The sequence below is a fragment of the Engraulis encrasicolus genome, chromosome 22 (assembly GCF_034702125.1).
Source record: "Engraulis encrasicolus isolate BLACKSEA-1 chromosome 22, IST_EnEncr_1.0, whole genome shotgun sequence".
Lineage (NCBI taxonomy): Eukaryota > Metazoa > Chordata > Actinopteri > Clupeiformes > Engraulidae > Engraulis > Engraulis encrasicolus.
The window spans coordinates 8,252,746-8,267,745 of record NC_085878.1 but is presented as its reverse complement, the minus strand read 5'-3'; the positions used below and the strand labels follow the sequence as shown (position 1 = coordinate 8,267,745).

The 15,000-nt window shown below is 44.4% G+C and overlaps 1 protein-coding gene across 1 annotated transcript in view; it reads left to right on the top strand.

The window, feature by feature from the left end:
* Nucleotides 1–15,000, top strand: part of slc44a1b (solute carrier family 44 member 1b) — a 57,414-nt gene that overhangs the window by 23,051 nt on the left and 19,363 nt on the right. Inside the window, exons 5-8 of the mRNA XM_063188049.1 lie at nucleotides 2,401–2,494; nucleotides 2,953–3,122; nucleotides 3,769–3,858; nucleotides 6,181–6,353. Of these exons, the coding sequence (XP_063044119.1) occupies nucleotides 2,401–2,494; nucleotides 2,953–3,122; nucleotides 3,769–3,858; nucleotides 6,181–6,353 (527 nt within the window). The remainder of the gene's footprint in view (nucleotides 1–2,400; nucleotides 2,495–2,952; nucleotides 3,123–3,768; nucleotides 3,859–6,180; nucleotides 6,354–15,000) is intronic.

Sequence of the window (15,000 nt, the reverse complement as noted above, 5' to 3'; positions counted from 1 at the left end):
AGCCTAGCCACAACAACTTTTGAGGGACTGCTTTTCATTCACCATCCCAATTGAAAATGAGAAAAACACTTTACAATTGAGCTTTTGCAAGATATTGAAATATAATGCTGTTGTCAGTGATGTCATCATGACGAGAAGCAAGTGGAGGAGGCAAGTGGAGGAGGCAAGGTCGCATATTGCAACGCACTCTGAACTTGAGCACACTCCTTTGCATTGGGTGGGCGGAGTTTGAATCATCTTACTTTACATAGAATATCTTTGCCTATGCGTTATTACAGTAATGGGGGCGCATTTTGTTAAATTCAATCTGACAGTCTGAAAAGAGAAAAGAAAAAAGAGAGCGAGAAAGAAACAAGAGCAGCATTCCACTCGATAAATGAACGAGAGGTCGGAATTTACGAATGGTTTGAAAGATAGAGGTCTGACTGTTGTTTTGTTGGAATACGTGGAGTGCTAGTTTATGAATGCATCCCGGAGGAGCATGTGCTCACTGGGTGTCTAAAGCAAAGTACAGTAACTACATGTTTTGTCAAAATGGTCTCTGTTTTTGCACACACATTTCAATTGCCAAAACAAAGGAAATACGCCCTCGAGCGCTTCTAATTTGACAATCCGGTGCAACCAGAGCAGGACTAAATAATAAGTGCAGAGGGAAAGAATCTGGTGCCACACGGATGTCTATTTTCTGTTATTTATTTTTTCAGTGCAGTAAGACTAACGTTTCGACATGCGTCTTCATCAGAGTCCTCGACGCATTTCGAAACGTTAGTCTTACTGCACTGAAAAAATAGATAACAGAAAATAGACATCCGTGTGGCACCAAATTATTTTCCCTCTGCACACATTTTAATTGCCGTTTGTATTTCTGCCCTTTCCAATGGTATGGATATCACGTCTGTGCGTTCAAGAGTCTGCAAAATATTAACGTCAACAAGCAGTAGCTGCACAATCAATTGCTCATCGGTGTGAGTTTAGACTAACAATGGTCTTCATTACACCTCCTTTATCTTCTGATGAAACTTCATGGTCCAAATGTGTCCCGTTTTAGACATATTGCAAAATTTGTCAAATTTGCACTAACTACATTATCCAACCTAATACCAATACTTTGAAGGTCCTTTTGTCAGTTTCAATGTTGTCATAGTTACTGCATTCTGCCGTTGTCGGGCAGCCTGGGTGTCCTAAAGAGTAAGGTGATACTGCAGTACAACTCTAAACTAGGAGGCCCACAATTACATCATGATCATGGTCAAATACTTCAGTGCGAAACATTTGTGTGTTACGTATTCGTCAAATATAGAATGTACATATGTCCTCATATTGGGACATCAGAGTGTGTATAATGATGGAGTCAAGTCAAGTCAAGTCACATTTATTTTTATAGCGCATTTCATACACAGGTGTGCAACTCAATGTGCTTCACCAAAAAAAATGCAAAAGGAAAGAAAACAAGCAAAGGAAAAGAAGACATTAGAGTCAAAAAATATTTAAAAACTCTAAGATTAAAAACATATGGTAAAAAGAAGTAAACATAAAAAGAACAATACATTTTTAAAAATATGTTTAAAACATTAAGATAAAAACATATGGTAAAAAAATAAACATAGAAATAAAAATGATATATAATGCAAGCTAGATAAAAAGCATCTGAAAACAGCTTTGTCTTTGTCTGGATTTGAAGCTATCAACAGTGGGTGAAATGAAATGTGATATGAAATTACAGTGTATCTGATAAAGGACGGGCCATGAGGACTTTATGTACACTATGGTAGTTCTTATCCAGTGTGTAATACTTATGGAAAAGTCTTATTGATGTGTTATTTCTTATTGATGTGTTAATTCTTATTGATGTGTTATTTCTTCTGGACAGAGTGTTCTTCCTTCCTACGTCGTTTGTTCGCTCTGCTTCATCTCTTGTGATCTCAGTGCCTGTCCTGCTGTACCCCTTAACGTTGAATGCCTTCTCTCTTCTTTGTTTCCCTCTTTCTTTCTTTCTTTCTTTCTTTCTTTCTTTCTTTCTTTCTTTCTTTCTTTCTTTCTTTCTTTCTTTCTTTCTTTCTTTCTTTCACTCTGTTCCCCTTTATGTGTTTCTCTTTCTCTTTCCTTCTGGCTTTCTCTCTCTTCTTTTCTCTCTTTCACTCTCCTCTCTCTCCCTATTTCTTTCCTTCTCTTTCTCTTCTCTCTCTGTCCCTCGTCCCCCTCCTTTTCATTTCTTCTCCCCCCTCTCTCTCTCTCTCCCCCTTCTCTTTCTCTATCCCCCTCTCCCCCCTCGTTCTCTCGCTCCCTCTCCTCTCTCTCCCTCTCTCCCCCCCCTATCTCTTCTCTCTCTCTCTCTCCCCCCCCTCTCTCTTCCCCCCTCCCCCCCTATGTCCTCCTCCCCTCTCCTCTTTCTCTCTCTAGGCTCTGAGCTCTGTTCCTATGAGTTGGCTGGTCATAAGTACCCAGGTCATCCTGACCGCTTCACCAAGTGTCCAAAACTTCCAGTGCCCCAGAGGTGCGCTCTCACTCTTTTTTCCTCTTCTTCCCTCCTCTCGCGATCTGTTCTTTCTCTGGTTCTTTCTTTTCTTCTCCTCTCTGTACACCTTTGCTGCTAACATGTTCCTGCCAGAGAGCTACGCTCCTCTCTTCATTCATGTCATGTAATGTAATGTAATGTAGTGTAATGTAATGCAATGTAGTGTTGTAATGTAATGGTGGGGCAGCCGTGGTTTTCAGATCACAGGGTTGCAGGTTCGAATCCCACCCTTACACCTCCATGAATGGCTGAAGGGCCCTTGAGCAAGGCACCTAACCCCACATTGCTCCAGGGACTGTAACCAATACCCTGTAAATAACTGTAAGTCGCTTTGGATAAAAGCTAAGTGAAATGTATGTGAATGTAATGTAATGATACCTTGTGCTTCTGCATCTCTTCATGCCTTGACCCCTAACCCTTGACCTTTGACCCCTCAGTAAGCCGCTGCCGGTCTTCAACCGCTGCACTCCCATGGACATCTCCTGCTACGCCAAGTTTGCCGAGGCCGTGGTGACCTTCGTCAGCGACAACAGTCTGCTGCACCGCCTGATAGCCAGCGTAGCCGCTAGCAAGGAGATCATCATTGGCCTCTGTATCCTAGCGCTAGGTCTGTATCTCTATGCTAATGCTAGGCCTGTATATCTCTATGCCAGTGGTTCCCAACCTATGGGCCGGGGCCCACTGGTGGGCCTTGAATGTATTCCAAGTGGGCCTTGAAATCATTTTCTACAAATAATAATTAGTAAATATTTTGGTGTGTGTTGCTGTTTATTTATTTGAGTTTTATTCTTAATTGGGTCAGAGGTGGGCCCCGAACATTTTTGACAATTTTGATTGGGCCCCAACTTGAAAAAGGTTGGGAACCCCTGCTCTATGCTAATGCTATGTCTGTATCTTGGGTCATTATTTGTACCTCTGCATACTAGTCAGAATTAGAATCAAAATGAGCTTTTTTGGTTACATACAATACAATACAATAAACACAACTGACAATTGAGGTGAATAGTATTGAATAGATAGCAGATAATGTGTTGTAACGAGGTGTGTGTGTGTGTGTGTGCATGTGTGTGTGTGTGTGTGTGTGTGTGTGTGTGTGTGTGTGTGTGTGTGTGTGTGTGTGTGTGTGTGTGTGCATGTGTGTGTGTGTGTGTGTGTGCGTGTGTGTGTGTGTGTGTGTGTGTGTGTGTGTGTGTGTGTGTGTGTGTGTGTGTGCATGTGTGCGTGTGTGTGCGTGTGCGTGTGTGCGTGCGTAGTGTTGTCTATGATCCTGATGGTGATAATCCGCTACATCTCGGCGGTGCTGGTGTGGATCCTCACGGGACTCGTGGTGCTCGGCTCTCTTGGTGAGGTCACTTCCTGTTGCATACACAATTAAACGGCTCACTTCCTGTTTTATACAAAATCACATTTAACCTTTAAGAGTGTGGGTTTTTGAGCATTCTATAAAAAGAATGCGTTCTATAACAATGCAAGATTCTAAAATTCCAAATTTTATTGAATGGCGCCCAGAATTCTATAGAACTTTCACTGCCTGACCATTCCCGTCACACCGGTGTGGCGATACACTCTTAAAGATTAATTGGTTACGTCTTTGTTATAATGCAGCTACATCATGAAGTAGTGTAACAAACGTAACTAGTGTAATCAATATCATGTAACAGCACAGCTAGACTATAGTTGTTGTACACAATTACACACATTATACAGTCCCAAGAAAAAGTTTGTACACCCTTTGAAATTTCTGACCTTTCTGTCAAAATTGGTCATAAAACATGGTCCGATCTTCCCGGAAATCACAAGAAGGAACAACCAGAGTCTGCTTTAACGGATTCAACCCAAACATTTACAAGTTTTCATATTTTCATTGGCCATAAGATGTAAACATTCACAGGACAGCAAGGCATAAGTAAGTACACCCTTGCATTCAATAGGTTTTAACCCTAAGTTAGTCGCAATAACCTCAACCAGATGTTTCCTGTAGTTGCAGATCAGATTAACAAAACAATCTGGATGTATCTGGTCTCCCTCTTCTTTACAAAACTGCCTCTCGTCAGCAAGGTTTGTGGGATGTCTGGAGTGCATCGCTTTCTTGACTTCATGCCATATAATCTCAATTGTTTTTTGTCAGGGCTTTGACTGGGCTATTCCAGAATGTGTATTTCATTATTATGAAGCCATTCTAAAGTCGATTTGCTTCAAAAGTATGGGTTGTTGTCACATTTTCAGCACCCATCCTCTTGTGTGCTTCAACTGTGTGACAGACTACCTCACTTTTATCTGTAAAATATCTCGATAAACTTCTGAATTCATTGTTCCACTGAAAATAGCTAACTGAAAAGGGCCTGAGGCAGCAAAGTAGCCGCATATAATGATGTTCTCGCCACCATACTCAAAGGTGGAGATGATGTTTTGGTGAAGGTGCGGTTCTCCAGTTCTCCTCCAAACATGACATTGTGTGTTCCCTTGAACAATTCAACTTTGATTTCAACGTTGGTCTACAGAATATTTTGCAGTAATTCTATGAAGCATATAAATGCTTTTTCGCAAACCTCAAAGGTGCAGCAATATTTTTTTGGACAGAAACCCCATTCATTTTAGATTGGCAGAATGAATCCCATTTTTAGCGATTCTGGGTTACATCTCCTCTTCTGAGTATGGTGGCGGGAGCATCATTATATGCGGCTACCTTGCTGCCTCAGGCCCTTGACAGTTTGCTATTATCAGTGGAACAATGAACTCAAGTTTATTGTGATATTTTACAGAAAAAACGTGAGGTAGTCTGTCACACAGTTGAAGCACACAAGAGTATGGGTCCTGAAATGTGACAACAACCCACTTTAGAAGCAAATCGACTTTAGAATGGCTTCATAATAATGAAATACACATTCTGGAATAGCCCAGTCAAAGCCCTGAAAAAAAAAAACAATTGAGATCATATGACATGAAGTCAAGAAAGCTATGCACTCCAGACATCCCACAAACCTTGCTGACGAGAGGCAGTTCTCTAAAGAAGAGGGAGACAAGATACAAACAGATTGTTTTGTTAATCTGATCTGCAACTACAGGACAAGTCTGGTTGATGATATTGCAACAAACTGAGGGTTACACCTTCTTAATGCAAGGGTGTACTTACTTATGCCCTGCTCTCCTGTGAATGTTATGGCCTTATGACCAATAAAAATATGATAACATGTAAATGTTTGGGTGGAATTAATTAAAGCAGACTCTGATTGTTCCTTCTTGAGATTTCCGGGAAGATCAGACCATGTTTTATGACCAATTTTGACAGAAATGTAAGAAATTTCAAAGGGTGTACAAACTTTTTCCTGGGACTGTATATTACTCAATGCTACATGTTATTGCACACATTATATATTACTCAATGCTGCATGTTATTACATTATATATTAGGCCTACTCAATGCTACATGTTATCACATGGCTTTAGATGTTGAAACACTGAAAATGTATGGTGTGCATATCAGAATGTATTGGACAAAACATTAATAACCTTTCAACAATGATCACATTCTCAATGCAATGGTTTGTGTGTGTTCGTGCATGCATGCGTGCGTATGTGTGTGTGTGTGTGTGCATGTGCGTGTGCGTGTGTGTGTGTGTGTGCGTGTGTGTTTGTGTGTGTGTGTGTGTGTGTGTGTGTTATAGGAGGCACCAGTATCCTTTGGTGGCTGTACATTGACCACCGGCTGAGTGTGAACGATACGCAGCCAGAGGAGGAGGCGGTGGAGGAGGCGGGAGAGGAGGCGGGAGAGGTGGACGAGACCAAGGACAAGACCCACGCCCTCATGATCTACGCCATCGCAGCCACTGTATTCACTGTAAGGACACCACGTGTGTGTGTGTGTGTATGTGTGTGTGGGTGGGTGTGGGTGTGTGTGTATGTGTGTTTGATGTGTGTGTGTGTGTGTGTGTGTGTGTGTGTGTGTGTGTGTGTGTGTGTGTGTGTGTGTGTGAGTGTGTGTGTGCGTGCGTGTGTATTGAAACTCATGTAGTCATGATAAGCAATCACAGCCACTGCATCCATTGTTAGACAATGTGTGTGTATGTGTGTGTATGTCTGTGTATGTCTGTGTTAAGACTGTGTTAAGTTTTTCTTTTCTTTTGTTGAGTATTGAATGTGCCTGTGACCACTGTGTGAATATTGAATGATTCATGAGTGTGTGTTTGTGTTTGTGAGTATTGACTGCGTGTTTGTGCGTGAGAGAGACTGTATGTAAGAGGACTGTGTGAGAAGGATGTGCATATTGGCTCTGTGTGATGAAGTGTGTGTCTTGTGATTCATGTGTGTATTGCATGTGTGTGATTTGCAAGTGTATTGTGTGTGTGTATGTGCATTGTGTTATTATATATGTGTGTGCGTGTGTGTGTGTGTGTGTGTGTGTGTGTGTGTGTGTGTGTGTGTGTGTGTGTGTGTGTGTGTGTGTGTGTGTTTGTGTGTGTACTGTGTTATTATGTGTGTGTGTATTGTGTTATTATGTTATTATGTTATTATGTGTGTGTGTATTGTGTGTGTGTGTGTGTTGTGTGGATATTGAGTTATTATTTATGTGTGTGTATTTTGCGCATGTTTGTATTGTGTGTGTGTGTATGTATTGTGCTATTCATGTGTGAGTATTGTGTGTCTTCATGTGTGCGTGTGTGTATTGTGTGTGTGTGTGTCTTCATGTGTGTGTGTGTGTGTGTGTCCTCATGTGTGTGTGTATTGTGTGTGTGTGCAGGTGATTCTGCTGCTGCTGATGTTGTGTATGTGTAATAAGGGTGGGCGATATATACCGTCTGCGAAATTATCGTAAATGTTGTTTTGACGATGAGTAATTTTGCAATATCGAGATATTTCTATGAAGTCGCTAAAATCAACAAAAGCGCTGTGACAGGACGACAGTGACGACAGCCAAGCCTTTCAGCCAATAGTAATGTTGTTGTGAACTGGAGAATAAAGTCTGTGAACCAATGAGCAGACAGTGCTGAGGGGGGCGGGCTGAGTTGCTGTTATCCAAATGGTGGATTTACATGAGGAATTCAACCATTAAACCAGCCATTGCATGATGCTGAGGGCGTTTTGAAACGATGTGCTTTACTTAGCAACCGTCTGTGATTATGGGAAGCCAAATAGTTAGGAAGATAAATAGCTTTGTCTCTGGTCTGAGAAATCGCTAGTTAGCATGCTAGTTAGCAAACTAGGCTAAGCAATGTTGTTCTCTACAACTATTAGTGGCTGTTACTCACCACTCAAACACCCACCTGCATGTATAGATGGCATAACTGCTTAGGTGGACAAGTACTGTTAAGTTAGACTGGCGCAGTGAGTTAAATTACAATGTGTGAAATTCAACACATGCAATTTGCAGCTGCCCTAGTTTCCTATCCATGCACTTGTAACCGAGTGGAAGTACACTGAGCAACTAATTTGATTAGATATAGTGGAAAGTGACTACGCCAGTCTCATTATAGGGCGAGACAACCCAGGTGCTTTACAAGACACAATTTTCCCCAACAGGTTCGGAATGATCTTGAGGACACAGCTGTTTCAACAGAAATCTTTCTTTATTTTCTCTTTTCATGCTCAATATTTCATTTGCATAAAATAAAGCCCAAGCGGATCTTGGCAACTCAGTAGGCCTATACTGCCGTACAATCTTAGAACGCAGTAACTCTAAAAACGGCAAACTGAGAAAAAAGGCTTCAAAGTTTTCCATATGGCGCGACAACTGTGTTGTCGGTAAATTGGTGGTGACACTTCCTGGTAATGCTTTTTTAGGATAGAAATTTAATGCACACAAAAAACCCCCTAAAAAACAACATTTATGTGTCTTTTTGCCACAAAAACCCGACTTACTGCGTTCTTGGCTGGTATTACTGCCACAAAATGGAGTTACTGCAGGAGTTACTGCGTTCTTAGCTTGTATTACTGTCTACTCCCAAACCAGTCCCATTGGAACGTGCAGCAGTAACTCGCCGATTTACTGCGTTTTTGTTTAACCTTTTTTGGGTCATTTTTGCACTTTCAAAATGAGTTTTCTCCAAAACGGGACGGTGTTGGACCACCATTTTTGGACACAAGACAATTGAGGTAGTTTAGAACCGATTTCCGATATAAATTTTTTTTCGACCATTTTGAGTTACTGCGTTCTAGTATTGCACGGCAGTATAGGTATTGACAACAGTAAGCCACTTTAGCCCACTGGCTGGATAGTTAAACAGTGTACACTGATACTTGGTTGAACCAACCAGCAGTCTGAAACTACTTAAGATTGTGAACCCTAAAGCACAGCAAACCAAACCAAAAGTACACAAATAAACAGAATACACACTAAAACAAAATAAATATATATAACTTGACAAAAGGAAATCACAGCACACAATAGCCTTGGTCTCATTAGCCGCGCTTCAGCGGCCCGGGGCCGCCCGGGGCTCAGGAGAGTGGCCGGCTCGGAGCTGCCGGCCCCGGGCCATTTTTTGCCTGATCGGACTCATAGCCGACCCCAGGCACATTCAGGTACACGCCTTGTTTGTGAAACGTCAGTCGGGCACAGCCCACTTTCGCCCCAAATCACAGAAGGACAACAACAGAACAACGACAAAGAAGGAGAAGAAAATTGAGCAAACTCTGCTGGAGCAGGTCGCCGTTTGGCTCGTAGCCTACGGACAAAGACGACAAGAACTGCAAAGAAAATGGCTTGCCTTTCAAGAACAGTTTTATTACATGGCAAAGTTGTCGATTCAGAAGCTGTATGGGACGCAGCGCATGTTAAGAAGACAAAGACGCATGAAAATACGAGCAGCTCGACAACTGAGAGTGAACAGAAGGAGACGTGCGAACATGCCCAGTTAATCCCCCCAATAGCGCACAGAAGCATGAGCCCCGGACATAGCGAGACATGAATGTGCAGGTAATTGAATAAGTTACCATGTGAAAGGAGACCAAATCCCGGAGACATAGCACCTTCATCAGTTGCTATAGAAAATTATGAGCCCCGGACATAGCGACACACCCCCCTCGTTGCGGCGTGCCACCTGTCTATTCATGGTGAATGTGCAGGTAATTGAATAAGTTACCATGTGAAAAGAGACCAAATCCCGGAGAAATCCCCTTGTTTTTAAAGTTATTTAGCCAACATAACTTTTTTGTTGTTATCAGGGCATCATGGGCACCACTAGCCTACACTTAAACTTGGGATGTCATAGTCATGTCGGCTTTTTTATGCTTTTAGCCGCCAACTCTTGTGCCATTATCGTGATTTGGCATGCTTTCCACTGGACACCAATAAAAAGTGTCTCACAAATACTCACACATGACATTTATGTCGGCTTATTTAGCTTTTGCGCTATTATCGCCGAAGGTCTGGTAGGCTATTCGCACGTGGGCTATATCGCCCGAGGTTGACCCCGCCTCCGAGCCTCGGCGGTGCTTGCTGGCCCATCGAATTCGACGGGCCAGGGAAAGCGGCCCTTAGCCCCACAACCTGGCCCGGCGGCCATCTTTAGCACCTAGCCCCCTTTTGATGAGATCACCGTCAGCCCCCTTTTGTCCGGGCCAGCCCGGGGCTGGCCCTGCAGTGAGACTAAGGCTAATATGGGCCTAATGGTTCACAATATAGAGGCGCCAATCAGGCTATTAGTGTTACACAAGAAGTTACCTATCAGCCCAGCTCGCTGGGTCCTAGTGCCCCGCTCTGCTAAGCCTACAGACCAGTCATGCCTCATGAGGAGAAACAAGAGTCTAGAATTCACAATTTGCAACTCTAAGGACTACACAGTCCCACCTGTTACACTCATCCCCCCTTTAAAATGGCACCGTCCCGGTGCCAATCCAAAGTCACCTCGCCACATTGTCATCATCACTTTTCTTTCTTACCATCAACACTCAGGCACACACGTACACACCAGAACACACCCAGCAAGCTGAGCAACCCCAACAGGCGCACGCACCCCCACTAGAATGTTCCCAACAGATTCAGCAACATTAACATACACATGCACACACATAGAGACAGACAGTGGAGGACGAGACAGGATGGAGTCACGCTGGGCTGAATGGGCATGGACTGTCCCCAGGATTCCGGCAACCCTCTGCCCGGACTGTGGCTTCCTAGCCCAGTAGATGGAGGAAATGGATCAATGAAGGAAAGCCTACCTTCTCCAGTAAACTCAACGCTCCTAATAAACACCCCGAGGGTCTTTCTTCAACCCACAGCATCAAGGCGTCCACGAACACAGCCCACAGCTCCGGTTAGCCCAGGTGAGCAAACACCGGTCTCGCTTCACCAGCTAATCCGGAAGTGCAATTTATACTACCCGCTAAAGATGTGCCCCTGCCCACCCAAGCTCGCTGGGTCCTAGTGCCCCGCTCTGCTAAGCCTACAGGCCAGTCATGCCTCAAGAGGAGAAACAAGAGTCTAGAATTCACAATCAATTTGCAACTCTAAGGACTACACAGTCCCACCTGTTACACTCATCCCCCCTTTAAAATGGCACCGTCCCGGTGCCAATCCAAAGTCACCTCACCACATTGTCATCATCACCTTTCTTTCTTACCATCAACACTCAGGCACACACACGTACACACCAGCACACACCCAGCATGCTGAGCAACCCCAACAGGCGCACGCACCCCCACTAGAATGTTCCCAACAGATTCAGCAATATTAACATACACATGCACACACATAGAGACAGACAGTGGAGGACGAGACAGGATGGAGTCACGCTGGGCTGAATGGGCATGGACTGTCCCCAGGATTCCGGCAACCCTCTGCCCGGACTGTGGCTTCCTAGCCCAGTAGATGGCAGTCCTCCGGTTGACCGGCGAGTGGAGGCACGTCCATTGCCCCCTGAGCGGGCTGTCGGCGAGGTCTGTTGACCAGCAGGGACCCGTGGTCCATCACAGTCTCTTGCCAGGTGGCCCGGCTGCTGGCAGCGCCAGCAAGTAACGTCAGCCCCATACGACCCTGATTGAGGCCGCTGCGATGCATCCAGCCAACGAGTCAGAACTTCAAGCTGGCCCTGCTGATGTGCAGCCATCTCTTTCAGCTCTGACAGCCCCTCCATGTTGCACTCACTGCACAGTTGTCAGCAGTGTTGAGCCTGGGTGTCCGCTGTGGCGTTGATCGCTGCAGGGAGGGCAGCCACCGTCTTCCCCAAGCACAAAACAAAAGAAAAAAAACTCGAGCTCTAAAACCAACAGCTGTGTCCAACAAGTCATCTATTGCAGACTACGCCAAATGTAACCGAGTGGAGGTACACTGAGCAACTAATTTGATTAGATATAGTGGAAAGTGACTACGCCAGCCTCATTGTAGGGCGAGACAACCCAGATGCTTTACAAGACACAATTTTCCCCGAGAGGTTCGGAATGATCTTGAGGACACAGCTGTTTCAACAGAAATCTTTCTTTATTTTCTCTTTTCATGCTCAATATTTCATTTGCATAAAATCAAGCACAAGCGGATCTTGGCAACCTCAGTAGGCCTATAGGTATTGACAACAGTAAGCCACTTTAGCCCACTGGCTGGATAGTTAAACAGTGTACACTGATACTTGGTTGAACCAACCAGCAGTCTGAAACTACACTTAGATTGTGAACCCTAAAGCACAGCAAACCAAACCAAAAGTACAAAAATAAACAGAATACACACTAAAACAAAATAAATATATATAACTTGACAAAAGGAAATCACAGCACACAATATAGGCCTAATGGTTCACAATATAGAGGCGCCAATCAGGCTATTAGTGTTACACAAGAAGTTACCTAGCAGCCCAGTAACTACCAGGCTTACCATTACCATCACCATTCACTATTCGCAACACACAGAACTCCCAACTACAGTGCACCGCGATCCGCCTGGCTAAACAGCTCGTAGTTTTTTCTATAAAACAAAAATAAAAACCCACGTAGGGAAGACGGTGGCGTCCCCACCCACCCCCAATGGAAAGCTCCACTAGAAACACCTGTTATGGTGTCTCCGACCTAGGAGTCACAAGGGCAGTATTAGTCCCAAGTCACACAACACTCCGGGTATCATTCTCATAATAGAAATCACTCTCGCTCTCCCACACACACACACACACACACACACACACACACACACACACACACACACACACACACACACACACACACACACACACACACCTTACCTCTGTTGACATAGCAGAGCGGGCGAATAGTTCGGAGACGTTCCCCCTGGACCTTGGAAGCGAGCAAGCTAAAGCAAAGCAACATCCCATTAGCGATCATCAACCATTATGCCAAGGCTCACTACAATCAGAGCAGACAAATCAATGGAGGAAAGCCTACCTTCTCCAGTAAACTCAACGCTCCTAATAAACACCCCGAGGGTCTTTCTTCAACCCACAGCATCAAGGCGTCCACGAACACAGCCCACAGCTCCGGTTAGCCCAGGTGAGCAAACACCGGTCTCGCTTCACCAGCTAATCCGGAAGTGCAATTTATACTACCCGCTAAAGATGTTCCCCTGCCCACCCCAGCTCGCTGGGTCCTAGTGCCCCGCTCTGCTAAGCCTACAGACCAGTCATGCCTCAAGAGGAGAAACAAGAGTCTAGAATTCACAATCAATTTGCAACTCTAAGGACTACACAGTCCCACCTGTTACACACTGTTTCCAGTCAAAAATGGCTGTCATATAACAGAATCATAAGCAATAAATTATAAAACTATTTTTTATTTACATGGATATGTTTTCATGCCAAGTGATGAAGTATTACTTTACAGACCAGAGCATATGCATGTTATTAAATTCAAAAGCTATTCAGCACAGCATTTCTCCCAACTCTCTGTCCCTCCCCAGTTACAACACAAATGCAGCACCACTACCTCCAGTGCAGAATTGAAATTAGTCTGGAATCATGCACAAATAATAGACAGCATAAATGTGTAGCTTTGTTATACTGCCATGCTTTGTGATGTAGTCTAGTGTAGACATGCCATCATTTATGCAGACCTCTTGTTAACATGCAGTTTAGGCTACATAGGCCTACAAATGATCTGCTTTACTTGCCCTGCCCTGCCAAATTCCCATACAGTACAATTCAAACACATTGATTACCCCCCCCCCTGAATAGGCCCTACTGGTTTTTGCAAGTGTTTTTGGAAATTATCGTCAAGTTATCGTGAAAATTCTAAAACTTATCGAGATATTGTTTTTTTGCCCATATCGCCCACCCCTAATGTGTGTGTGTGTGTGTGGACTTCCTGATGCAGAGACCACAAGCAGTACGGGTAGGGAATAACACCTCAAGCACCCTGACCCTGAGCACGGGGGCTCCGCAAGGTTGTGTTCTCAGCCCCCTGCTGTTCACGCTGCTGACACATGACTGCACAACGACCCACAGCACTAACCATCTAGTGAAGTTTGCGGATGATACAACACTGGTGGGCCTCATCACTAAGGGCGATGAGACCCACTACAGAGAAGAAGTAGACCTGCTGGCCAGATGGTGCAAAGACAACAACCTCCTGCTGAATGTCAACAAGACCAAGGAGATTGTCGTCAACTTTCAGAGGGTCCAAAAACAACTGCCACCACTGACCATCGACGGTGATGCTGTGGAGAGAGTGAGCAGCACCAAGTTCCTTGGAGTGCACATCAGCGACGACCTCTCTTGGACCACCAACACTACTTCACTGGCGAAGAAGGCCCATCAGCGTCTCTACTTCTTGCGCAAACTAAAGAAGGCAAGTGCTACACCCTCCATCATGACAACATTCTACAGAGGAACCATAGAGAGCGTCGTGTCCAGCTGCATCACAGTGTGGGGAGGAAGCTGCACGGAGAAAAACAGGAAGACACTCCAGCGTGTTGTGAACACAGCGAAGAAGATCATTGGAGTACCACTCCCCTCCCTGCAGGACATTTACACCGCACGCCTCACCCGGAAAGCACTGATGATCATCAAAGACACAAGCCACCCTGCACACAAACTGTTCAGCCTCCTGCCCTCTGGAAAGAGGTACAGGCGCCTCCGTTCCCGTACCACCAGGCTGGCAAGCAGCACGATGCATCAAGCAATCAAGATACTGAACACTCAACCCACTCTCCCTTCACTGTCAGCCTCTAGCCAGCCAGGCCACTGACAACGCTCCCCCCCCTCATCCCCACCACCATATCTGCGACTGAACATTCCACCTGCACTACTACTAACCCCAACTCCGATGAAGTTGGGACGTTTGGTAAACAGTGAATAAAATCAAAATGCTATCATTTTCAAAACACTCAATCTATTCATTAGATGGAGAATAGTGAAAAGACAACATATTAAGTGTTAAAACCGAGAAAAAATATTGTTTTGGGGGACATATGTACTCATTTCTAATTTGAGAAATCCAACACGTCTCAAAAGAGTTGGGACGGGGACAATAAATGGCAGCAAATGTCGAGGAAGACTAAAAACAAAACAAAAGACAACACTTAACAGTTAAATACATTAACCGATGAGATGATT